At 40.4% G+C, this 25,823-nt stretch overlaps 1 protein-coding gene across 2 annotated transcripts in view; it reads right to left on the bottom strand.

The window, feature by feature from the left end:
* jph2 (junctophilin 2) overlaps positions 1–25,823 on the bottom strand; it is a 156,179-nt gene that overhangs the window by 10,433 nt on the left and 119,923 nt on the right. The window contains exons 3-5 of one of the 2 annotated variants that reach the window (XM_072240587.1): positions 15,335–15,453; positions 3,785–4,716; positions 173–309 (exon numbers count right to left, since the gene is read on the bottom strand). In XM_072240587.1, coding sequence (XP_072096688.1) covers positions 295–309; positions 3,785–4,716; positions 15,335–15,453 — 1,066 coding nt within the window. In that variant the 3' untranslated portion in view covers positions 173–294. Of the gene's footprint in view, positions 1–172; positions 310–3,784; positions 4,717–15,334; positions 15,454–25,823 lie in introns of those variants that run through there. The other variant, XM_072240579.1, reaches the window with a different exon arrangement.

Genomic DNA, 25,823 nt, shown 5'->3' with positions numbered 1-25,823 from the left:
GACATACCAAATCTCTTCAAAGTCCTAATGAAATATAGCAACAGGTGTGCCTTATTTGAAACTGCATTGATATGCTGGACCCAGGATAGATCCTAAGCTATGTTGACACCCAGGAACTTGAAATTGCTTACTCTTTCTGTTTCTGTCCCCTTGATGAGGACTGGTGTGTGTTCCCTTGTCTTACCCTTCCTGAAGTCCACAATCAATTCTTTGGTCTTTCTGACAATGAGTGCAAGGTTGTTGCTGTGACACCACTCAACCAGCTGATCTATCTCGCTCCTGTGCATCTTCTCATCACCATCTGAAATTCTGCCAACAATATAAATTGTCAAAATAACTTATAGATAGTATTTTAGCTGCGCCCAGCCACACAGTCATTGGTGTAGAGAGAGCAGAGCAGTGGGCTAAGCACAAATCTTTGAGGTGCGCCAGTGTTGACTATCAGTAAGGTGGAGATGTTATTTCCAATCCATACAGACTGTGGCCTTTCAGTGAGGAAGTCAAGGATCCAGTTGCAGAGGGATATACAGAGACCCAGGCTTTGGCATTTTTTGATCAGAACTGTAGTCAATAAACAGCAGCCTGATGCAAGTATTAGTATTGTCCAGGTGATTCAAGCCTGTCTGAAGAACCAATGAGATAGCATCCGCTGTAGACCTATTATGGTAATACACAAATAGCAGTGGATCCAGATCCTTGCTTAGGCAAGAATTGATTCTATCCATAACCAACCTCTCAAAACACATTATCACCATAGATGTGATGCCACTAGATGATAGTTGTTAAGGCAGCTCATCCTGCTCTTCATGGGCACTGACATGATTGTTGCCCTTTTGAAGCAGGTGGGAGCTTCTGACTGTAGCAATGAGATGAAAAAAGTATTTGAACACACCCACTAGTTGGTTGACCTGGGTTTTCAGAGCCCTACCAGGTACACCATCAGGACCTGCCACTTTGCAAGAGCTCATCCTCTTGCAAGACGTTTTGATGTTGGTCTTTGAAACAAAGATCACAGGGTTGTGGTTTTATTCTCCCTTTCAAAGCGAGCATAAAAAGCATTGATCTGGGAGCGAAGTATCACTGCCATTCATGTTAGGTTTTGCTCTGTAGGAACTAATGGTTTGCAAGCCCTTCCAGAGTTGACGTGCATCCAATTATGCCTCTAATCCGAATCGGAATTGTTCTTTTATTCCATAAGTCGTACCTGGCCTTCTCGTTTAGTGCTGGATCATGAGACTTTAATGCTACAGATCTAGCCCTCAGCTGACCACAAATCTCCTGGTTCAACCATGGCTTTTTATTCGGGTATGTGTGGTATGTTCTCATAGGCACACATTCATCCACACAGGTTTTAATGAAGTCAGTGACAACTGTGGCGTATTCATTCAGACTCAAAGATGAATCTCTGAATATTGTCCAGACCACCAACTCAAAGTAGTCCGGTAAGCATTCCTCCACCTCCATTGTTCGTACATTCTTGGTCCTCTCTACTGCTGCCGCGGCCTTCAGTCTCTGCCTACACTTAAGGAGTAGAAGTACAGCCAGCTGATCAGATTTCCCAAGTATAAGTGTGGGATGGCACGGTAAGTGCTCTTGATGGTAGTGTAACAGTGGTCCAGTGTGTTAGCTCCACTGGTTCCACAAGTGGTATGTTAGTGATAATTATTTAGAGACTTATCATGCAGGCCTGGTTAAAATTCCCCAAAATGAGGGGGATAGCAAAAGGAGTGTGGGCTGTTTCATGCCTGTTGATTACGACGTTCTCTACTAAATAGTCAAGTCTGGCAAGGACAAAGGGGAAGAGACGGCCTGTGCCTGTAGACCCAGCCAAGCCTGTGGCTTAGTCTACTGTTTAAGTAATTGGTCATCTGAGCTTTATTTAGTTATGCATGTAAATATTTCTGAAAGGCTGGCATTTATTGTCTGCACCCAAGACATCTGACAGTCAACCACATTGGTGGATTTGGAGTTATATGTGGGCTAGTCTGGGGTCATCAGGAGACAAGATGCATTAACCTGGAGAATAGAGCCCTGTGAGATAGGTGTATGGGGGAGGAGGGATCAAGGGAAAGAGGCAAGAGGATTCTGGCACTGCATTGTGAAGTCCCAGTGTTCCAAGAGTTCCAATGATAGCTGTTCCTGGAAGAATTAGCCAATCAACATTGGTCCTGAACTTATCTGTGAAAGAACTGCATCTGGAGGAAGGAGTCTTGGATGGGAAACATGGAGTTTACAGTTCCCATTCTTGCATAGTGCAGTATCTTATTATGTATGTGCTGCGATCATTTTTGTTATAAAAGTTGATCACTATGCTTGACTGGTGTGAAGTGACCAAGTGAGATAGCTACACTCATTGCAGTTTAGTAAATGGTTAATTGTGTGGCACTGAAATAATTAGTGTTATGCAATCAAAGTGCTAGGCTGTGATTGTTCTCCTACAACATTTCCACTGAAAAACCAAAATACTCAAAAATAATGTCATGACTAACATGGAAACAGTTAGATTGTTAAGATAAAATAAGCAGAGATCCACAGAATCCCAGTCCCAACTTTGGCACAGTTTTGGTAACTTGTATTCAGAATTTTCAAAACAAAATACCTATTAGATTAGTCACGTAATTTGTTGCAGGCAATAAGATTGCTAAATGATATTAAAAGTGGTTAATATTGGTTGATGAAATAGCTTTAAAAATTACTTTTGGAGAATGGATTTCAGTGCCTTCCCATAGAAGCCCACTGTTGCTCATAAGAAACCTGCATCATATGTGTGCTGAAAATCACTTTTATTTTCATATTTATTTTGCTGCCTCCTCCAGATGCCAAATCCCTAGGAAGCAAAACTAGGCAGACTTCACCCAATAGGCAGTTGGAAAAAGAGACAGGCATGTCAGGATTTATTTTGTGCAAAAGATATTTCTTGTTCCCTTTGGTACCAGGGCTGATGAAACATGAGGGCTGGCAATAGAATAATATTATTTAATTATTCTAATTATTGTTGTTTATGAAAGACTGGGATGTTATTATGCACTCCACTGTAAATTCAAACTACCTGCATCCTTCTCCATGGAAATAAAATTAATTCTTTTTTAGTGTGGAATTGATGAGTTAGTTTTCAAGTTACATAAATGAGTCACACAACTGATAGGCACTGAGCACTTTGACTCAAAACAGAAAATAAAATTGAATTTGAAAAATTATTATTGGCTGGTTCAGCAAATTGCTACTGATCAGTAGGGGCTAAAATGAATAGCTGTGTTCTTTGGACAAAAATAAAACTTAGAATGCTTTATATGGTCATTCTTAACAAAGGCTTATTTTAAGACTTAGAACCAGATAAACACAATAGATCACTGGAACGGACTCTGCCATAAATGTAATAAAAGTTGGAGTTGTATTGAAAAAACATAATAATAAAAATGATTTAGTCTCACACTTCATGCTCCTTTGATGTGGTGCTCTGAGGGGGAAGATGGGGTTTGCCATCAACTGCTGTGCTGAGACAATATTCTAACTACAATTATTACAAGACAGTTACTTTCCTGGATAAAAGAATGATTTAAAATAATATAGTATGGTTATACACATTCTGCTGATTACATCCAAATACAAATGTATCTATTTAGCAATTCAGGATCTTAAAATAAAAGAATAAACAAAGAGGATCAATTAAATCATAAATTAGTCAAGCTGCCCTATAATCTATACCATGTCAGAGTATGACTGTCTATATGAAAAGTCTGTTTGTAAGTCCATGCTTCACTAATTTGTAAAATGATAAACTCACCTGATCAAATGATTCTACCTCCTTCCCTTCCATACTAGATTGTGATACCACTTTAGGTACTGATTTTGGTGCAGGTTTGGGTTCTGGCTTGGACTGAGGTCTGTGCTCTGGCAGGGCCTGTAGCTGTTTTTCCTGTTTGGGACGAGGTGCAGCTTCTTGCACCCGAAGTGCTGGCTTTGGTTCCAATTCTGGTACTGCCTTTTTCACTTTAACCTCCGCTTTTGATTCTTGTCCTGAAGGACCTTTTGGGATTGCTTCTTTCTTGAAGGAAAATGATGGGACAAAAACTTCATCATCCAATAAATCCAGTGGAGGAGGTCCTATTTGTGGCCGTACAGCATAGCTGTGATAACTTTCATGAAACTGTGCATCAGCCTTATGATGAGGTGGGGTTGTTTCTCTTGGTTTGCTCTTTTGAGCTGTGCGAGGTTTACTTTCAAACCTTTCTAAAGGTTTTATGTCCAAATCACAGGTATTTTGCAACTGTCCCTGCGTTTTTATTGGCGTCCTTCTGTTACTTTGATGGCTAGAGCTCCTCGATAGATTTCGGCTGCCAGCAGTTGGCCTGTTCTCAATCTGAACTGTCAATACATCAGAAGATGCTCCAGGATGATTGCTAGATCGGGTGGTGAGGCTTCTGTTTTTATTTTGCTCCCCATTCCAGTTGCCTGGACTCAGGTAGTTGGAGTCCTCTACCTTGAGATTTGATTCTCTACCTTTTCTGACTTCCGGTGGTGTCTCTATGGGGCTCGGTGAAGGAGTGACAGCAGGAGAAGATTCAAGTGGAGGTGTAGCTTTATCATGGATTCCAGGACTCTCTGGTGGGGTTGGCGGAGGCTCTTCTATTGATGGGGGCTCTTGGTCAGTATTTTCCACATTATCTCCATTTTCTATCAATTCCTGTAGCAGTTTTCTCTTTTGATATTCTGGACCTGAAAAAGAAATTATTGCAAGCTATTCAAAATAATTTCAAAGTGTAGATGATAATTCCAATATATTTTGCACAGAAACTCAATATCACCCATTACAAAAAAATAATCAAATATAACTCTATGTAAAAATAGAACTATATTGCAGAGAGTTCTCAAATAATCCCAAATGACTCTATCCTTGACAATGAGCTACATCACTTGACTTTCACCCACTACTAGCTCATATTGAGAGAACTATTATCTGCATTAGACCAAATTTTGCTGGCAGTGTCTGCAGATTTTGAGTATAAGATAGCCACATGCACACATATAGAAAATTACACACGTTATTAATTTTTGCAATATGACCAGCATGCCAGCTTTTATTTATCACCCAAAATTGAAAACTCTGAATTCATCAAGGGTGAAGAATATTGTTCCTATGAAAAATAGTAAATACTTCTCAGTAAAATCAATCCTTCTTACAAAGTTCAAAATACATTTATTATCAAAGAACAGTATAACCTTGTGATTCATCTCATTATAGGCAGCTAGAAAACAAAGAAACCCAGAAGAACACAAATACAAACACAAAAGTTCACAGATGCAGTCACTGGCCACTTCATTATGTATACCTGCTCGTTATGCAAATACCTAATCAGCTAGTTGGCTCAATGCAGCCATGGTCAAGAGATTCAGTTGTTTTTCAGACAAACATCAGAAATGGGAAGAAATATGATCTAAGTGACTTAGATTGTGGAATGAATGTTGGTGCCAGACAGGGTGGTTTGAGTATCTCAGAAATTGCTGATCTCCTGGGATTTTCAGGCACAACAGTCTCTACAGTTTATAGAGAATAACAGGCACAACAGTCTCTACAGTTTATAGCGAAAAACAAAAAAAAATCCAGTGAGTGACAATTCTGTGGGTGAAAAGGCCTTGTTAATGAGAGAGTTCAAGTGAGAGTGGCCAGACTGATTCAAGCTGCCAAGAAGATTCCAGATTCACAATTGGTTAATGTCATTTCCTGTACATAAGTGTAAGGAGAATAAAATAATTGTTACTCTAGATCTGATGCATCACAAAAAACCAGCAAAAATAAAGAACACAATAATTACTACAATAAAGACACAATAAATATAAATACATTAAGTAGTTTATGTACATCGATTAATTGTATGTCTGTAAGTAACACTAGCCTGTACATAAGGTGACTGCAGAAAAGTAATAAAGTATTGGTGGAGTTAATGGGTAGAGATATTGATCAGCCTTACTGCTTGGGAAACGTAACTGTTTTTGAGTTTGGTGATCCTGGTGTGGATGGTACATAGCCTCTTCCCCGAAGAGAATGGAACATGCAGTCATTGAGCAGGATGTGTGGGATCCTTCATGATGCTACTGGCCTTTTTCCAGCACTTTCTGTATATATGTCCTTGATGGCAGGCAGGCTGGTGCCAGTGATGTGTTAGGCAGTTTTGGCTGCCCGTTGTAGAGCCTTTCTGTCTGCAGCCATGCAGCTCCTGTACCAAACAGTGATGCAGCTTGTTAGAATGCTCTCCACTGCACATCTGTAGAATGACCATAAGACCATAAGATATAGGAGCAGAATTAGGCCATTTGGCCCATCGAGTCTGCTCCGCCATTTCATCATGGCTGATCTATTTCCCTCTAAGCTCCAATCTCCTGCCTTCTTCATGCCCTCTTTAATCAAGAACCTATCAACCTCTGCCTTAAATATATCCAATGACTTGACGTCCACGGTCATCTGTGGCAACGAATTCCACAGATTCACCACTCTCTGGCTAAAGAAATCCCTCCTCATCCCTGTACTGAAAGGTCGTCCCTCTATTCTGAGGCTGTGTCCTCTGGTCCTAGACACCTGCACCATAGGAAAGATCCTCCCCACATCCACTCTACCAAGGCCTTTCAACATTCAATAGGTTTCAATGAGATAACCACCCTCATTCTTCTGAATTCCAGTGAGTACAGGCTGAGAGCCATCAAGCACTCCTCATATGACAAGCCTTTCAATCCTGAAATATTTTTTGCAAACATCCTTTGAACCCTCTCTAATGTCAGCATATCCTTTAATAAAGGACCAAACACTGCTCATAATGCTCCAAGTGAGGCCTCAATAGTGCTTTATAAAGTTTCAACATGACATCCTTGCTTTTATATTCTGGTCCTCTCAAAATGAATGCTAACATCGTATTTGCTTTCCTCACCACCAACTCAACCTGCAAATTAACCTTTTTTGAATCCTGCATGAGGATTCCCAAGTTCCTCTGCACCTCACATTTTTTAACTTTCTCTGCATTTAGAAAATAGTCTATGCTTTTATTTCTTCTTCCAAACTGCATGATGATATACAAACGTACTACCCAACACTATCCATCTGCCACTTCTTTGCCCATTCTACTAATCTGTCTAAATCTTTCTGTTACCTCTCTGGTTCCTCAACACTACCTGCCCCTTCTCCTATTTTTATATTGTCCATAAACTTGGCTACAGAGCCATCAATTTCATCATCCAAATCACTGACACTTAACGTAAAAAGAAGTGGTCCCAACACAGACTCCTGTGGAACACTACTAGTCACCAACAGCCAACTAGAAAAGGCTCCCTTTATTCCCACTCTTTGCTTCTAGCTAATCCGACATTGCTCTATCCATGTTAGTATCTTTCCTGTAATACCATGAGCTCTGATCTTGTTTAGCAGCCTCATGTGTGTACTTTGTCAAAGGCCTTCTAAAAATCCAGGTACACATCATCCACCAATTTTCCTTTGTCTACCCTGCTTGTTATTTCTTCAAGAATTCCAACAGATTTGAAGGACAAGATTTTCCCTTAAGGAAACCATGCTGACTTTGGCCTATTTTATCACGTGCCTCCAAGTACCCTGAAATCTCATCCTTAAAATCGACTTTTGTTAAGGATGATATTGATTACTATTGATGGTGAGAACATGGATGTAGTGAGGTCCTACAAGTGCCTGGGGGTGCAGCTGGACAACAGGCTTGAGTGGAACACTAACACAGAGACTGTGTATAAGAAGGGCTAGAGTCACATCTACTTCCTGAAGAGACTGAGAAACTTTGTAGTATGCAGATCTCTCCTTCAAATGTTCCACCAGTCTGTTGTCACCAGTACAATCTTCTATGCGATGGTGTGCTGGGACAATGGCATCAACAGGCTCAATAATCTGATTAGAAATCTGTTATAGGAGTCAAAATGGACATACTGGAGGTTCTGGTAGAACAAAGGACCCTTCAGAAAATCCTGGTAATTCTGGACAATGTTTCTCACGCTCTGCATGCCACCTTGGCTGAACAGAGAAGAGGTTTCAGTAATAGACCAAGACAGCTGTGCTGCTCCATAGAGCTCTATATGAGGTCATTCTTACCCTCAGTCATTGGGCTTTATGAGTCAACCTATAGTCAGGGAAGTGATGACCCCCTTCTGTTAGATTGTTATTAACCTCTGTTTACCAGAGCTCTGTTTAAGCTCCGTTTAGTTCTATTTACCACACCCCGCTATCACAGAAACCACGTGTAATATTGTGCAATACTACCATCACTTCTTATCTGGATGGTCTAAATGTGCACCATTACTGTATAATATTACAGTAATTCTTGCACTGCCATCTTATGAGTGTGAGGTTGTAAATCTTGTAAATCTTGTAATTTTTGGCCAAGGGCAAAATAAGATGTACAAGAGTTCCAAGTCAAAGTTACTTCATTAGGTAACTGAAGAGAGCACCCCAGTGTATGATTCAAGCAAAAGTAAGGCAACTTATTTTTTATTCCTATTACTTCTCTTCTAATATTTTGTATATCTGTGCACATGTAATACTACTGTGACACTGTAATTTCCTTTGCGATCAATAAATTTATCTATCTATGTTGACTCCAACATCTTTCTAACCACTGAGGTCAGACTTCTTGGATAATAATTTTGTTTCTTCTGCCCTTCTTGAAGAGTGAAGTGCCATTTGCGATTTTCCAGTCCTCCGGAACTATGACAGAATCTACTGATTCTTGAAAGATTATTACGAATGCTTTCACCATCTATTCAGCCACCCACTTCAGAATCCTGGGGTGTAGACCATCAGGTCCAGGTGATTTATCTAACCTCAGACATTTCAGTTTCCCAGCACCTTCTCACTGGTAATGGCAACTTCACTCATTTCTGTTCCCTGACACTCTCAAACTTCTGGCATACTGCTAGTGTCTTCCACAGTGAAGGCTGATGCAAAATACTTAATCAGTTCATCCGCCATTTCCTTGTCCCATATTACCTCTCCAGCATCACTTTCCAGTGGTCCGATATCTACTATTCCCTCTCTTTTACTCTTTATATATCTGAAAAAACTTTTGGTATTCTCTTTGATATTACTGGCTAGCTTATCTTTGTGTTCCATTTTTGCTTTCTTTCTGATGTGAGTATGGATGTGTAAAGTCCAGCTCTCTTCAGCCTCCTCAGAAACTAGAGGCATTGATGAGTTTTCTTGACTGTGTTGGATGTGTTCTGGGACTATGACAGGTTGTGTGTAATGTGCACACCCAGGAGCTTGAAACTGCTTGCAGTTTCCACTGATGTGCCGCCGATGTAAAAGGGACAGCGAGTGGTGTGAATTCTCCAAAAGTCGATAACCATCTCCTTTGTCTTTGCGGGGGTGGAGTTGGAAGACTGTGACACGTGATTGATAGATGGAGGGAGGGGGGAGAGAGCGAGAGAAGAGAGAGGAGAGAGAGAAAGGAAAAAGAAAAAATAAATAATAGATAGAGCAATGTGGGAGCAGAAAAATGATAGAGACAGGCTGGAGGGAAATAAGCAAGAACATGAGGTGCTACCTCAGCTGGATTCAGATAAATAAATAAGAGGAGAATGAGAATAACTTCTTTCTTCCCACCAATGCTGCTCAAACCGCTGAGGTCTTCGAGTAGACGATTGTTGTTGGGACTGGACTAGATTTTTGAAATTCAGCAGTAATGTGGGTTTAGATTGGTGTTGGTACTTTTAACTGCTGTTGTGCTGCTTGAGTGGATCCTCATGGTATCCAGTAAGACATTGCAAACTTTCAGAGTTCTCGGGTCTCTGGCTGACAGCAATCCACAGAACCTGCGCTGATTTAAATCTGGTGTATTAGTGTGACACCAATGAAAATTAATGGAATAAACCAGCTGCCTGGAAAAAGGCAAGCAGAGCTTTACATATGATATAAATTGATTTGAATATCCAAAATTGTATTTAGTTACCTGATTTAATTTTTATTTAACGGTTTTCAGGATTTCTAATGTTTGTGTATGTCAAGCTGACTGTTGAAGACTCCCAATGAGTAGTGCCAGCTAGTTGTTCTGAGGTAACTTTAACATTGCACTGCACCACACTGATAAGAGCTGCTCAGAGAGCTTTCCTGAAGAAGCCAACTACTAATTATCAACCAATTGGTGAACTCCATGCTATGCTATATTCATTATGGTCCCACACTCTGCTTTTGCTGCCAAAGTTTGGAAGAAACTCGCAAATTTCTTCCGGGGCAAGCAGAAGCACTAGGACTCTACCGTGGTTCATGTCACCCCACTGTGGAAGGTGTTCAGTTGCCAATGTGCATCTGTACCCAGCTGGGACCTCTCTGCTTTTGGATCCCATAGTGGTAGCTGTACATAGAGCATCCTCCCATAGCATGTACATTAGTCAGAGGCACAGCCTTCAGAATGACACACAGTTCCCAATAGCAAGCATCAACTTTGCTGCTCTACAGAATTGCCTGCCTTTTCACTAGGACCTTTAAAGAGTCTAGACCCAAGCTGCCTCCAGTCAAAGTGCTCCACTACCATCAGAGGGAGGTGTTTTCCACCTGATCCTCAGCACTCATGTGAAGACAAGGCCAGTTCTACTGCACAAAATCATCCATAGTTGCATCTCTCAGTGTACCTCTTCAACATGTGAAAACACAGTAAAGTATTTGTCCATGTTAACAAATGAAATCAGAGTAACAAGATTTATATAAACACGTTTTATCAAGTTCAAGTTTAATTATCATTCAACCATACAAGAATCCCGATGCATAAGAGCCAAATGAAACAGCATTACTCTCATCATGAATGGCAGGCAGAAGCATGTGGTATGAAGAATTCACTTGAACATGTAATTGTTTTTACTGGCTAAGCACAGATGTTAATCACAAATCTTTAGTCTGGTCAGGTTTCCCCATCAACTAACATGGAAACCAAAACTGGCACAGAGTGCAAAGGCAGCTCCATTTCAAATGGCTGCGTGCCCAGGATTCACATTTGCCAGCCATAAATACATAATGTGGTCAATGTGAGAATTATCCAAATTGCATTAAACAAACTAACCTCATTACAACAGCTGCTAACTTACTGAAAATGGAACAAGTTGGCTAGAGCTTGTCATTCACTGTCAACTTTAATTGCTGCACATCTCCCAATCTTTCAATGTATTGAAATGGATTGGAGTGTTTGTATTTGTGTTTGTTGTTTATTTAATAAAGTGTGCTACTTGAATCAATTCTTCACATACAGCCAGCACGGAAGCCTAGGATACAGGCTTCCTTCCTTATCTCACCTGTGGTGATTATGGTAATGGATCTATTTCTCTTATAACCAGTAGCTTGCTTTATGTCATGGCAATTCTTGACACACACTCAGCTGAACACACTGGGGTGTCGCCGTGGTAGGCAGATATCAGAATCAATCAGCAAATAAATATGACTTCTCTATTGCATCAGAATGGCTCTCAATTGATGTAGGCTGAGCAGAAACAGAACATGCTGATAAAACTCAGCAACCAGCAGCATTATTTGAAAGAGTACAGATTTAGAGCAGATTTTAAACCATTCACCAGCTCTGAAAAAGTGTCTTCAAACCAAAATGATTTCAGTAATAACCTCCCTCATGAACGCTAGAAGACATCAGTAAGAGAAGTATTTAAACATCTGCAGAATTATCCTGATGAAACAATCTAAAATTGTAGCAGCAACCAGAAACAAATAAGCCAGTAACTAATCCTTGTCTTGCAACAAATAGATATGGTCTAGAACACCTTGCCAGGAGTAATAGTACAGCAGAGCCAATTGTACGATTCAAAAGGGAACTGCATAGGAACGAAGCTGCAGAACAATGGGAAAGGTCAGTGTTGTGGGACTAGCTGGTAAGCTCTTACATGAATTGGTACACACTTAAAAGGACAATTGGTCTTCTTCAATACTAATCGTTTTGTGATACTTGTGTGTTTGCACAATTCAATGGGTATTCAACAATGGATAGTGCTCTTAGGGTTGCAGATCTCAACAGAAAAGTTAAATAAAAGTACGGTGTTCAATTTTAAAAAATAAGGCAGCAAGTATTCCAGCTGAACCTGACTTCTGCAGTTGCAGTAAGTTTATGCAGCCAGGGATATCACATTGGACACTTAACATAAGAACTTAAGACACAATAGCAGAATTAGGCCAACTGGCACACCGAGTTTGCTCCACTAGTCCAATATGGCTGACTTATTATCTCTCTCAAACCTATTCTCGTACGTTATCCCCATAATCTGTGATGCCCTTACAAATCAGAACCTATCAACCTTCGCTTTAAATATACGCAATGATATGGCATCCACAGCTGTCTGCGCCAATGAATGCCACAGATTCACTACCCTTTGGCTAAAGGAATTCTTCCTTCTTTGTTCTAAAGGGATATTCTTGTATTCTAAGGCTGTGCCCTCTGGTCCTAGACTCACTAATATAGGAAACATTCTCTCAATGTCTGCTCTATTTAGGCCTTTCAAAATTTGATATTTTTCAATATTTGACGCATTTCAATGATATTTCCCCATTCTTCTAAACTCCAGTGAGTACAGGCCCAGATCCATCAAACACTCCTCATATGCTAACCCTTTCATTCTCGGAATAATTCTCACAAACTCCTCTGGACCCTCTCCAATGCCAACATATCCTTTCTTAGATAAGGGACCCACAACTGCTCACAATACTCCAAGTGCAATCTTATCAATGCCTTATAAAACCAAGACATTACATCCTTGCATTTATGTGATGTATGCCAGACTATCCACACCCATGTCTAAAGATGTCTATTGTTAAAAGCTGAAAAATTATAAAACTATCAATTTTTGATTTTACTGGATAAAGGTGAGTTGGGTATGAGCAGGAGAGTTACTGTGAGAGCAAGCAACATTTTTTCCAATGAGAATTTGTCATAGAAATCTTTTTCTGAAAAAGGCTTCAAAGTTCAAAGTAAATTTATTAACATAGTACAATACTGTACGTCACCAAATGCAAACCTGAGATTTTCATTTGCATAGTTGGATGCATCAGCAAGGGAGATGAGGCTGAGTACAGGGCTACAGTGGGAAACTTTGCCACATGGTGTGAGCAGAATTATCTGCAGCTTAATGTGAAAAAGACTAAGGAGCTGGTGATGGACCTGAGGAGGGCTAAGGCACCGGTGACCCCTGTTTCCATCCAGGGGGTCAGTGTGGACATGGTGGAGGATTACAAATACCTGGAGATATGAATTGACAATAAACTGGACTGGTCAAAGAACACTGAGGCTGTCTACAAAGAAGGGTTAGAGCCGTCTCTATTTCCTGCGGAGACTGAGGTCCTTTAACATCTATCGGACAATGCTGAGGATGTTCTACGAGTCTGTGGTGGCCAGTGCGATCATGTTTGCTGTTGTGTGCTAGGGCAACAGGCTGAGGGTAGCAGACACCAACAGAATCAACAAACTCATTTGTAAGGCCAGTGATGTTGTGGGGATGGAACTGGACTCTCTGATGGTGGTTTCTGAAAAGAGGATGCTGTCCAAGTTGCATACCATCTTGGACAATGTCTCCCATCCACTACATAATGTGCTGGTTGGGCACAGGAGTACATTCAGCCAGAGACTCATTCCACCGAGATGCAACACTGAGCGTCATAGGAAGTCATTCCTGCCTGTGGCTATCAAACTTTACAACTCCTCCCTTGGAGGGTCAGACGCCCTGAGCTAATGGGCTGATCCTGGACTTATTTCCATCTGGCATAATTTACATATTATTATTTAATTATTTATTGTTTTATATTGCTATATTTATACTCTATTCTTGGTTGGTGCAACTGTAACAAAACCCCATTTCCCTCGGGATCAATAAAGTATGTCTATCTATGTCTATCTATCTATCTATTTGTTTTCTTGCAGACATACTCAGTCAATCCAAGAACCATAATAGAATCAATGAAAGACAGTACCCAACAGGATGGACAAGTAACCAATGTTCAAAAGACAACAAACTGTCCAAATACCAAAGAAGGAAATAAATAAACAAATAAATAAGCAAGCAAGCAAGCAGGCTATAAATATCAAAAACAGTCCCTGAGCCTTTGAAAGTGAGTCTATAGAAAATCTGCTGATGCTGGAAATCCAAACAACACATATAAAATTCAGTCTAGGTAGCATCTATTGAAAAGAGTACAGTCAACGTTTCAGGCCGAGACCCTTCAGCAGCATCTAATGAAGGGTCTCGAACCAAAATATCGATTGTTTACTCTTTTCGATAGGTGCTGTGTGGCCAGCAGAGTTCCTCCAGTGTTTTGTGTGTGTGTTCCATAGGTTATGGGAACAGTTCAGTGATGGGATTCGTGAAGTTGAGTGCAGTTGTCCCATTGGTTCAAGAGCCTAATGGTTGAGGGATAATAACTGTTCTTGAACCTGGTGGTGTAAGTCCTGAGGTTCCTATTCCTTTTTCCTGAGAACAGCAGCAAGAAGAGAGCATGACCTGGGTGGTGGGAGAACCCCGATGATGGATGATGCTTTCCTGCGACAGTAATCCATGTAGATGTGCTCAATGGTGCTCATATTAATATTTGTATTTATATAGGCCATGATTCTGGAGCCTTAGGAATTTCAGACAGCAAGATATTGATCCGTGAAGTAAATGCTTTTGAGATGCTTATAAGCTAGTAGTTAACATATTTTCAAAATCCAAGAAACTTACCTGCATGAAACCAGTCCTCACTTTTAGCCAACTTTCTATCTTTCCCCATTCCCAGAGTCAAATGCATTCAACAGATTCCTTCTCACACTAAAAATACTATCTGATAAACATGACAGGCTATTGTGCGGAAAACAGCAGAAAATCATAATATATAATTTTTGACTGGAAACCTACACTTCCTGATTTCTCTGAGAAAATCTACGCATCTGTTCTTCTCCCTCCATTGATCCTGTCACCAGTACCACACTTCCCATACCTACCCCATGCACACATACACTTACTCTAGATGCACGATTCCATAAAAACTCAGTAAAATATTGTAGAGACAGATCAATTCTATTCTGAGCAGATCTTTTAATTGTAAATTTTATTTGACACAGAACTATAATTCATCTTGTAATTTAATGTAACTATTATTTCACTGGGAGAAAGTGTTTTGTTAGATCAAAATTTGTATAAATACTCCATGATCTTTGTAAAGGAATTTAAGTTGCCATGGTCTGAGAACAGGACATTCAATCCTCCAAATTAAAGTAATGTTACTCAATGTGCTGATTTAACTATCCCCTTATTAAAGAATGTACTGGTTTTTAACTAAAAATTTCACATAATTATGAATAGTAAAATGTACCTGGTTGGTAAAATGTTGGAGAGAGCTCCCTGGCAATTGCCCTTGCAATACTGGATTCATTGTTTGCAGCAAGGGAAGCGTGGTCTGCTGCTTCAGCCTTTGTTTTAGCATGTGAAGACCTGAAGGGAAGAGTTAAAGGTCCTTATAAGTTAAGACTTCAAAACACAAACAGCATACAAAATCCACTGACACTTATAAAGTATACAATATTAGTCCCAAGATGCAGATGTTGATTTCTCCAAAACTTCAATAGACTTCCATGGGAGAAACACTTATTTTATTCTCTCTATTTAAAAAAAGTCTTTATTTAGAGATACAGCATGGTAAAAGGGCTTTCCTCACAAGCCTGTGCCACTCAACTACACCCACGTGATCAATTAACCTCCTATCCTGTATGTCTTTAGAATGTAGGAGAAATCCAGAGCACCAGGAGGAAAGCCATGCTGTCATGCAGAGAATGTACAAACTCTTTACAGCTAGTAGTGGAATTAAACCTGGGCCGCTGGCACTCTAATTACATTATGCTAACTGTTACACAACCTTGCCACCCAAAAGGTATTCCAGGAAAAAGTATAACTGTCATTGTTCCTTCTCTATTTGAGGCAAATGTCAGTAACATACCATGTGAGGAACTATATGAGGAAACAAACAATATACAGTGCACAGGGAACTTATTGTGAATAACTGTTTCCTTAATAAAAATGTTGTGTGGCATCAAAGTCGATATTAACCTTAGTAGCTAACTTCCAGTAGGTTTCTATGGAGAAGTAACCTTTCTTACATAAACCAACCCTATTTTAAATAATATTTTATGTACTTAGTAATACTTACAAAATGTATCCATATCAAGACAGTAGGAATAGTCTTTTTTAACAGTTATGAAATGTCAACTTGTAAGTCATTGAAGCCTGAATTACTCTTCTTTCATGAGCAGAAGTTTGCCATATTTTCTTTACATAGTTTTAATGTTACTTTTTTTGAAGTAAGTTGCTGCCACGAGCCTACTATATATTGGATGTACTTTTACCACAGCCCCTCTTCAGCTCTGCACCACAGATGACCGACATTAGAACCACAAACCCACTGCCACTGAGTACTATATTTGCATTGTCTGTTTGAGCTCAGATCCAAATTTTAAAACATCGGACTAAGCCTGGCACATTTCAGAGTTCATACATCAGAAAGGAGTAGTTAACAAGGCAGCTTGAAGGTACTTATAAAGAATCAATGCAGTGGATATTTAGTAAAATGAAACATAAAACATTAAAATAATAATATGGATTCTGAAATCTGAAATTAAATAGAAAATGTCATAAATACTTTCTAGGTCTTAGTAAGTTTAGCAAGTGGATGATACCAAGATTGGTGGAGTTGTTGACAGTGTGGAAGGCTGGCAAAGAATACAGCACGATATAGATCAATTGGAGATATGGGTAGAGAACTGGTAGATGGAGTTTAACCCAGATAAGTGTGAGGTGTTGCACCTTGGTAGGGCAAATGCAAGGATACAGTTCACTGTTAAGGGCAAGACCCTTCACAGTGCTACTGAACAGAGAGATCTTGGAATCCAAGTTCATCGCTCCATGAAAGGGACTACAAAGTCGATAGCATGGTTAAGAAAGCTTATGGAATGCTTGTTTTTATTAGTACAGTCACCGAGTGCAAAGGTCAAGAGCTTATATTGCAACTTTATAAAACTCATAGTTAGGCCAGATCTGAAGTACTGCATGAGGTTCTGGTCACCCCTCTATAGGAAGGATGTTGAGGCTTTGGAGAGGGTGCAGAAGAGGTTTACCAGAATGCTGCCTAGTTTAGAGGGCATGTGTTATCATGCAAAACTGGCCAAACTTGGCTTGTTTTCTCTGGAGCGACAGAGACTGAGGGGAGATCTGATAGAGGTATATAAGATAATGAGAGGCATAAATAGAGTAGACAGTGAGTATCTTTTTCCCCCAGAGAGAAGTGTCTAATACCAGAGAGCATGCATTAAACGTGGGGTGGGGGGGAGTAGGTTCAAATGGGGGGCAAGGTTTTTCTACTCAAAGAGCAGTGGATGCCTGGAATAAACTGCCTGGTATGGTGGTAGAGGCAAATATATTGAAAGCTTTTAAGAGACGTTTAGATAGGCACATGAATATGAGGAAGGTGGACGGATATGGACTTTTTGTAATTAGAAGGATTTGTTTTGGGGGTTTTTGATTTACTTTTCGGCTGGTTCAGCACAAAATTGTGGGCTGAAGGGCCTGCTCCCGTGCTGTACTGTTCTATATTCTATGTCAGGTAGCATCTTTGGGAACAGGGAAATGGGGAATAATTAATATTTTCAGCATTCACAGTACTACTCCTTTGGTTATTTCTGGTTAAAATCCTGCTTCTCAGAAACATCATCAAACCAGTCTCTTGCTTCTTTAACTTTGCCATTATGACCACTGTCACCCCTGTTTAACACTTCATGTGTCTTCCTACCTATTTCAGATCTCGCCTTTTCACCTCTTCTCTCCCTGCTCACCATGTACTTCATAGACTGACAAACCTTGTCAGGTCCTAATAAAATATCACCAACCAGATACAGTATACTGTATTAACTCTTCTGCTCTCTTCATGTGCACTGGCTGGCCTACAAAAATAACATGAGCTTTAAATAAAGAAAGGGTCAGATAATCTGCCGCCCAAAATCTCAGCTTGCTATAACTAACTGCCTGCACTAAATACTTCAGGATACACAGAGCGGATACAGCCCCAATACCTGGGAGACCAATGCAAGGCACAAGAAGGCTTCAAGCATTAAATACAAAAGTGCTTCCCCAGAAGACTTTAACATCTTTGAATGTTCACCATTATTGATGCCTTTTGCATTTGTTTTCAGATTACTAATAGCAAGGCGATCAAACACTGTTCAACAGAAGTATTTAACTAATGTTAATTAAAGACTTCAATATACCAGTAAATAATTAAAACATTAAAATTAAATAAACTAGCTATCCACGCAAGCCTTGTTTAAATTGAACCCCTTTTTAAATGGATTGATTTCTGGTTCTTATGCCAGCCAGCCCTAGAGAAAAGCTGATGGGCTGCACGTAAAGTCTCTCCATCCCATCCCTTGGTATGGAACTCAAATGGCAAGTTACACAATGGAGGTGGAGGTCAGGTGCACCACCATTCAACTTCCAGCTATTTTGACTATCATGTTTCACCACACACATTCAGAAGTGTTTTCCCTGGTCGTCTAAGTGTTAGGATTCGGCACTTTCACTGCTGCAACACAGGTTTGGTTTTGGTCAGAAAACACTGTTTAATGGGCTCTTACAGCTCAGGATTTTCTGGAGTTCAGAGTTCAATTCCAGCGCCATTCTGTCAGGACATTCCCCACGGAATGCATGGGTTTTCTTGGGGTGCATTTGCACGAGAGGTCAATGACACAGTTGTACAGCCGGTGTTGGAAGAGGGACTTCGCTATGGGAATTGTTACTACATTTAACACCAACATTTGCAGTATTTTATTGGGGCACCATGATAGCGTAGCGATTTGCGCAACACTGTTACAGTTTGGGGAGTTGGAATTTGCAGCTTAATCTTGGAGTCCTCTGTGTGTACATCTCCACCCCCTCCCCATGGAATAAATGGATTTTCCCCAGGTCCTCGGGTTGCCTTACGTGGTCCAAAGATGAATCAGGTAGGTGAATTGGTCACTGTAAAAGGTCCTGTGATTAGGTTCGGGTTAAATCAGGGCTGTTGGGGGTTGCTGGATGGAGCAGCTCGAAGAGCCAGAAGGGCCTATTCCACGTTGTATCTCTGAATAGAATAAATCAAGTCGCAGTAAGTAGCACACAGCCTGTGGCTTCCCATAATATCACTCACTAGCTAAAGACAAGGTCAATCTGGCTCAGTATTATTTGTTTTAAACTGAATACATCAAATTAATAAATCAGTATTCCAGGCTATAGATTGCAAAAGAATAGAAGTAGCCATTATACTACAACTTTAATCTACATTGAGACCATCTTTGTATACACATTTACACATATCTCAACTGCAGATCATTTAAAAGCAATTATATTGATTTACAGTTCACATAAGAATTTCAATTTTATTGATACACTACTTAGGCTGATGATTAAAATTATTTCACCAAGATTTTCACACAACATGACCAGATATAGAAAAACTTCTTAACTATATTAAATTGCTAGCTGTTGATGATTACAAGTATCCTTATATAGATTTGTAATTGTATTAAGACCATAAGACAAAGGAGCAGAAGTCGGCCATTCGGCCCATTGAGTCTGCTCCGCCATTTTATCATGAGCTGATCCATTCTCTCATTTAGTCCCACTCCCCTGCCTTCTCACCATAACCTTTGATGCCCTGGCAAATCAGACACCTATCAATCTCTGCCTTAAATACACCCAATGACTTGGCCTCCACTGCTGCCCGTGGAAACAAATTCCATAGATTCACCACCCTCTGACTAAAAAAATTTCTTTGCATTTCTGTTCTGAATGGGCGCCCTTCAATCCTTAAGTCATGCCCTCTCGTACTAGACTCCCCCATCATGGGAAACAACTTTGCCACATCCACTCTGTCCATGCCTTTTAACATTCAAAATGTTTCTATGAGGTCTCCCCTCATTCTTCTAAACTCCAAGGAATACAGTCCAAGAGCAGACAAACGTTCCTCATATGTTAACCCTCTCATTCCTGGAATCATTCTAGTGAGTCTTCTCTGTACCCTCTCCAACGTCAGCACATGCTTTCCTAAATAAGGAGACCAAAACTGCCCACAGTACTCCAGGTGAGGTCTCACCAGCACCTTACAGAGCCTCAACATCACATCCCTGCTCCTATACTCTATTCCTCTAGAAATGAATGCCAACATTGCATTCGTCTTCTTCACTACCGACTCAACCTGGAGGTTAACTTTAAGGGTATCCTGTATGAGGACTCCCAAGTCCTGTTGCATCTCAGAACTTTGAATTCTTTCCCCATTTAAATAATAGTCTACCCATTTATTTTTTCTGCCAAAGTGTATAACCATACACTTTCCAACATTGTACTTCATTTGCCACTTCTTTGCCCATTCTTTCAATCTATCTAAGTCTCTCTGCAGACTCTCCATTTCCTCAGCACTACCGGCCCCTCCACCTATCTTTGTATCGTCAGCAAACTTAGCCACAAAGCCATCTATTCCATAATCCAAATCGTTGATTTAAATGTAAAATGAAGCGGCCCCAACACGGACCCCTGTGGAACACCACTGGTAACCGGCAGCCAACCAGAATAGGATCCCTTTATTCCCACTCTCTGTTTCCTGCCAATCAGCCAACGCTCTATCCACGTATGTAACTTTCCCGTAATTCCATGGGCTCTTATCTTGTTAAGTAGCCTCGTGTGTGGCACCTTGTCAAAGGCCTTCTGAAAATCCAAATATACAACATCCACTGCATCTCCCTTGTCTAACCTACTGGAAATTTCCTCAAAAAATTGTAATAGGTTTGTCAGGCAGGATTTTCCTTTAAGGAATCCATGCTGAGTTCTGCCTATCTTGTCATATGCCTCCAGGTACTCTGTAACCTCATCCTTGACAATCGACTCCAACAACTTCCCAACTACCGATGTCAAGCTGACAGGTCTATAATTTTCTTTTTGCTTCCTTACCCTCTTCTTAAATAGCGGAGTGACATTTGCAATCTTCCAGTCCTCCGGAACCATGCCAGAATCTATCGACTCTTGAAAGATGATCGCTATTGCCTCCGCAATCTCCACAGCTACTTCCTTCAGAACACGCGGGTGCATTCCATCTGGTCCGGGAGATTTATCTACCTTTAGACTATTCAGCTTCCTGAGTACTCTCTCTGTCGTAACTGTGACTGTGCACACTTCTCTTCCCTGCCAACCCTGAGCGTCCCGTATACTGCTGATGTCTTCCTCAGTGAAGACTGATGCAAAATACTCGTTCAGTTCCTCTGCCATCTCCTTATCTCCCATTACAATTTCTCCAGCATCATTTTCTGTCGGTCCTATATCTACTCTCACCTGTCTTTTACTCTTTATATACTTGAAAAAGCTTTTAGTATCCTCTTTGATATTACTTGCTAGCTTCCTTTCATAGTTAATCTTTTCCCTCTTAATGACCTTCTTGGTTTCCTTTTGTAAGGTTTCAGAAACTTCCTAATCCTCTGTCTTCCCACTAATTTTTGCTTCCCTGTATGCCCTCTCCTTTGCTTTAACTTTAGCTTTGACTTCTCTTGTCAACCACGGTTGCATCCTCTTTCCACTCGAAAATTTCTTCTTTTTTGGAATATACCTGTCTTGCACCTTCTTCACTTCTCGCATGAACTCCAGCCACTGCTGCTCTGCAGTCTTTCCCGCCAGTGTCCCTTTCCAGTCAACTTTGGCCAGTTCCTCTCTCATGCCCCTGTAATTTCCTTTACTCCACTGAAATACCGACACATCAGATTTCGGCTTCTCTTTTTCAAATTTCACAGTGAACTCGATCATGTTATGATCACTGTCTCCTAAGGGTTCCTTCACCTCAATCTCTCTAATCACCTCCGGTTCATTACACAATATCCAATGCAGTACAGCCGATCCCCTAGTGGGCTCAACAACAAGCTGTTCTAAAAAGCCATCTCGCAGACATCCTACAAATTCTCTCTCTCGAGATCCAGTGCTGACCTGATTTTCCCAATCCACTCGCATGTTAAAATCCTCCACAATTATCATAACACTGCCCTTCTGACAAGCCTTTTCTATTTCCAATTGTAATTTGTAGTCCACATCCCTGCAGCTGTTTGGAGGCCTATAAATAACTGCCATCAGGGTCCTTTTATCCCTGCTATTTCTTAGCTCGACCCATAAAGATTCTGTACCTTCCGATCCTATATCACCTCTTTCTAATACTTTAATATCATTTCTTACCAATAAAGCCACGCCTCCGTCTCTGCCTACCTTCCTATCCTTCCAATACACCATGTATCCTTGGACGTTCAGCTCCCAGAGACGTGCATCCTTTAGCCAGGTCTCAGTGATGGCCACAATATCATACCTGCCAATCTGTAGCTGTACGACAAGATCATCCACCTTATTCCTTATGCTGCGTGCATTTAAGTATAACACCTTAAGACGAGTATTTGATACTTTTTGCTTTGATTTCACTGCAAATTTATTGCACTGCAACTCTATTGCACTGCAACTCATCACCTGCCTGTCTTTCCTGACATCTTTACTGCTCACTATCTTAGATTTATTTCTGTTTTCCCCTTTCTCTGCTCTGTCATTCCAGTTCCCATCCCCCTGCCAAATTAGTTTAAACCCTCCCTAACAGCTCTATTAAACTTTCCTGCCAGGATACTGGTCCCCTTCGGGTTCAGGTGTAACCTGTCCTTTTTGAACAGGTCATACTTCCCCTAGAAGAAATCCCAATTATCCAAGAATCTGAAGCCCTGCCCCCTACACCAGTCTCTCAGTCACGCATTCATCTGCCTGATCCTACTGTTCTTGCCCTCGCTAGCACGTGGCACAGGTAGCAATCCCAAGATTACTACCCTGGAGGTCCTGCTTCTCAGCTTCCTTCCTAACTCCTGGAAATCTCTCTTCAGGACCTCCTCCTTTGTCCTATCTATGTCATTGGTACCAACATGTACCAAGACAAGTGGCTGCTCACCCTCCCCCTTCAGAATATTCCGGACCCGATCCGAGACATCCCGAGGCACCTGGGAGGCAACAACCCATGCGGGTGTCTCTATCAGGCTTACAGAATCTCCTGTCCATTCCCCTGACTATGGAATCCCCTATGAGTACCGCATTTCTCTTCTCCCTCCTTCTCTCCCGCACAACAGCGCCAGGCTCAGTGCCAGAGATATGGTCACCATGGGCGTCCCCTGTCAGGTCATCCCCCTCAACAGCATCCAGAACAAGATATTTGTTGCTGAGGGGGACAGCCACAATAAATGGAAGTACATTTTAACTTACAAAGTTGTACATTGGGCAACCAAAAATAAATAATATGAGAAGTCATTAATCCAAAAATGGTTCCACTATCGTCTGCAGGAGCTATCCTAATTACCAGTAGTAAGTTTAAACCTGCACTGCACTGTATTTCACAGAATGGATATTTATTTAAAGAGCAACTTGCTTTAATGTGTAGGTGGGAGAGGCAAAATTAAAAATACAAATGTATTACGTTCTAACCATTCATGTTCTCAATTTTAAAAAAATCATGGATGTCTTTTGAAAATCCTCTGCAAGAGAAGAAATATTTTATGTGAAATACTTCTTGAAATTTTTTTGGAATTTGATGTAAGAGACCTGCATTATTGCCATTGAGGAGTTAACATTTAATTATTGATAGTGTTATCAGATTTGGATTTTTCAATGACTCAATCAAAAACACAATAATAGTACAGATTACACTTTATCAAAAAGTCATAATAATACTCGAGGTTAGAGATTGAACTGCACACACTGCTCCTTAACATAGTAGAAATAGCTATAGGCAGATTTCGCTGCTTTTAGCAGGAAATCCACCTCTCCAGAAAATAAGATGAATGAAATCAGAATCCTTTATTACCACCAAGTATGTGGACACATACAAGGAATTTGATGCCGGTTTCCCTGAGCTCTCGCTGTACAGAATCAAAAAGCAAACAAAACAATAGTGCAAATAATCGTGAACTATATACAATGAGGTATACCTGTGTATGTACAGGTGGACTTGGTTTATAATAGACTAAAATTCAAGTGTTCATAAGACTGATGGCATAGGGAAAGAAACTGTTCTTGTACCTGGCACACAGTAATCTAAAGCACCTACCAGAAGGAAGGAGTTGGAACAGGTCATGTTTGATGAGCAGCTTGATTAAGATACCAGAAAGTTGCTCACAAGAGGAGAACTGCTGGTTAAGATGTGCCTGCGTACAATACTCCTTCAATCAACGTCTTCTGGATAAATCATGAAAAAATATTTCACATTTATGTCTTTTACATTTGTTTTTCATCCTGAATGTGATCCTGGAACTGTTGGAGCCTGTAATATGCAGTTGGAGATTGTTTGGGCATTTCAGCACTCTGCAGTCTCTGAGGAGATTCTGGGAGGCAGAGGAGCATGTGTGGGAACTTTATGGTGAGAAGGCTGCACGCCGATGTTTGACTTCGCTTGGCCAATTAAAGTTTCCATTGTTCACCGATTAAAGTGACAAGGGAGATCAAAATGCCAGTGGTCTGCCTTTTTAATCACTGGTGAAATCACTCTGCTACGGAGAGGGAGAACGTTGTCCAGGTTTTCTGCACTTTGGATGTGGACTTGAACTGTGGACTTTTTTTTCAGTATTATCAGTTTTTGTGTGTGGGAGAAGGCAATTTGGGGGTCAATGTGCCTGTTCTGTTTTTGTTCGAAGTTTGTGTGGGGAGGAGGGATTTGGGGGTTGATGATCATGCTGCCGTTCTTTTCCTTCTTGGTTTTGTGGGTATTTGGAGAAGAAGAATTTCAGAGTTGCACACTTTGATAACAAATGAACCTTTGAACCATTGAAAAATGCAGCTGAATATCCAGCACAAGGATCATGGATATTATGTTCCCATTTAGGAACATAGTCTGAAAATTGTTTCTTTTAATCACTTTCAAAACAAAATACCAGGGAAAACATTTAACAACTATGGGCCAGGAATCAGTGTGAGGATTGATGTAGCACCTCAGGCCCCTGATAAATAGTAGCATCCACTTTTGAGACTGATTGATTCTAGATATTTTTAATCTTTTTCTTCGCCTTGAGAGGACAAAAGAAACCTTTCCAGCCCTTTGTATCCACTATTCTAAAACAAACTGTTGAAAGATACACATGAAAAACTCAGAAATAACCAATATTCAGTTTACATGTCATACAGTTATTTTTAATTACCTACAATGCAAACCAAATCTATTCTGTTTTTCTTTCCCCAGGATCTCAGATGCTATGTCCGATTAGGAACATTATAGCTTATTCGATTAACAATGCAGTATATTTCACCTGTTATCATCTGTGGATTAAAAAGTAGTGATCCAGTTTAATCTTATGAAAATTGTTATTTATTAGGAAAGGCCATTATAAAAACCTTAATCCCTTCGAAATACAAAAAGAAAATCTATTTAATAATATAGTGCTAATAATGGTTAAAACTCCAAATTGGTTTGCTAACATGAACAGAATATAGTGGATACATAGTTCTGGCCAAAACAACTGGCTTCTCTAAGTGCATTTGAACATGCATCATCTACACAAAATCTTCCAAGACCTATTGAAAAGACAAGCTGGCTTTAGCCAAGAATCTTGCTGTTTGTAAAAAAAAAAATCATGTTGGTAATTGCTACTTGTGCTTCAGGCCATTTTAAAAGAGGATATTATTCATTTGTTTACTTATTTGTTTACTGGCGGAGAATCTCACCTGGTCCCTCAACACCAGCTCCATAGCAAAGAAAGCCCAGCAGCACCTCTACTTTCTGTGAAGGTTGAGAA

This window comes from Mobula birostris, chromosome 2 (assembly GCF_030028105.1).
Source record: "Mobula birostris isolate sMobBir1 chromosome 2, sMobBir1.hap1, whole genome shotgun sequence".
NCBI lineage: Eukaryota > Metazoa > Chordata > Chondrichthyes > Myliobatiformes > Myliobatidae > Mobula > Mobula birostris.
The sequence above is the reverse complement of the archived record's forward strand: the minus strand, read 5'-3'. Positions and strand labels throughout refer to the sequence as shown.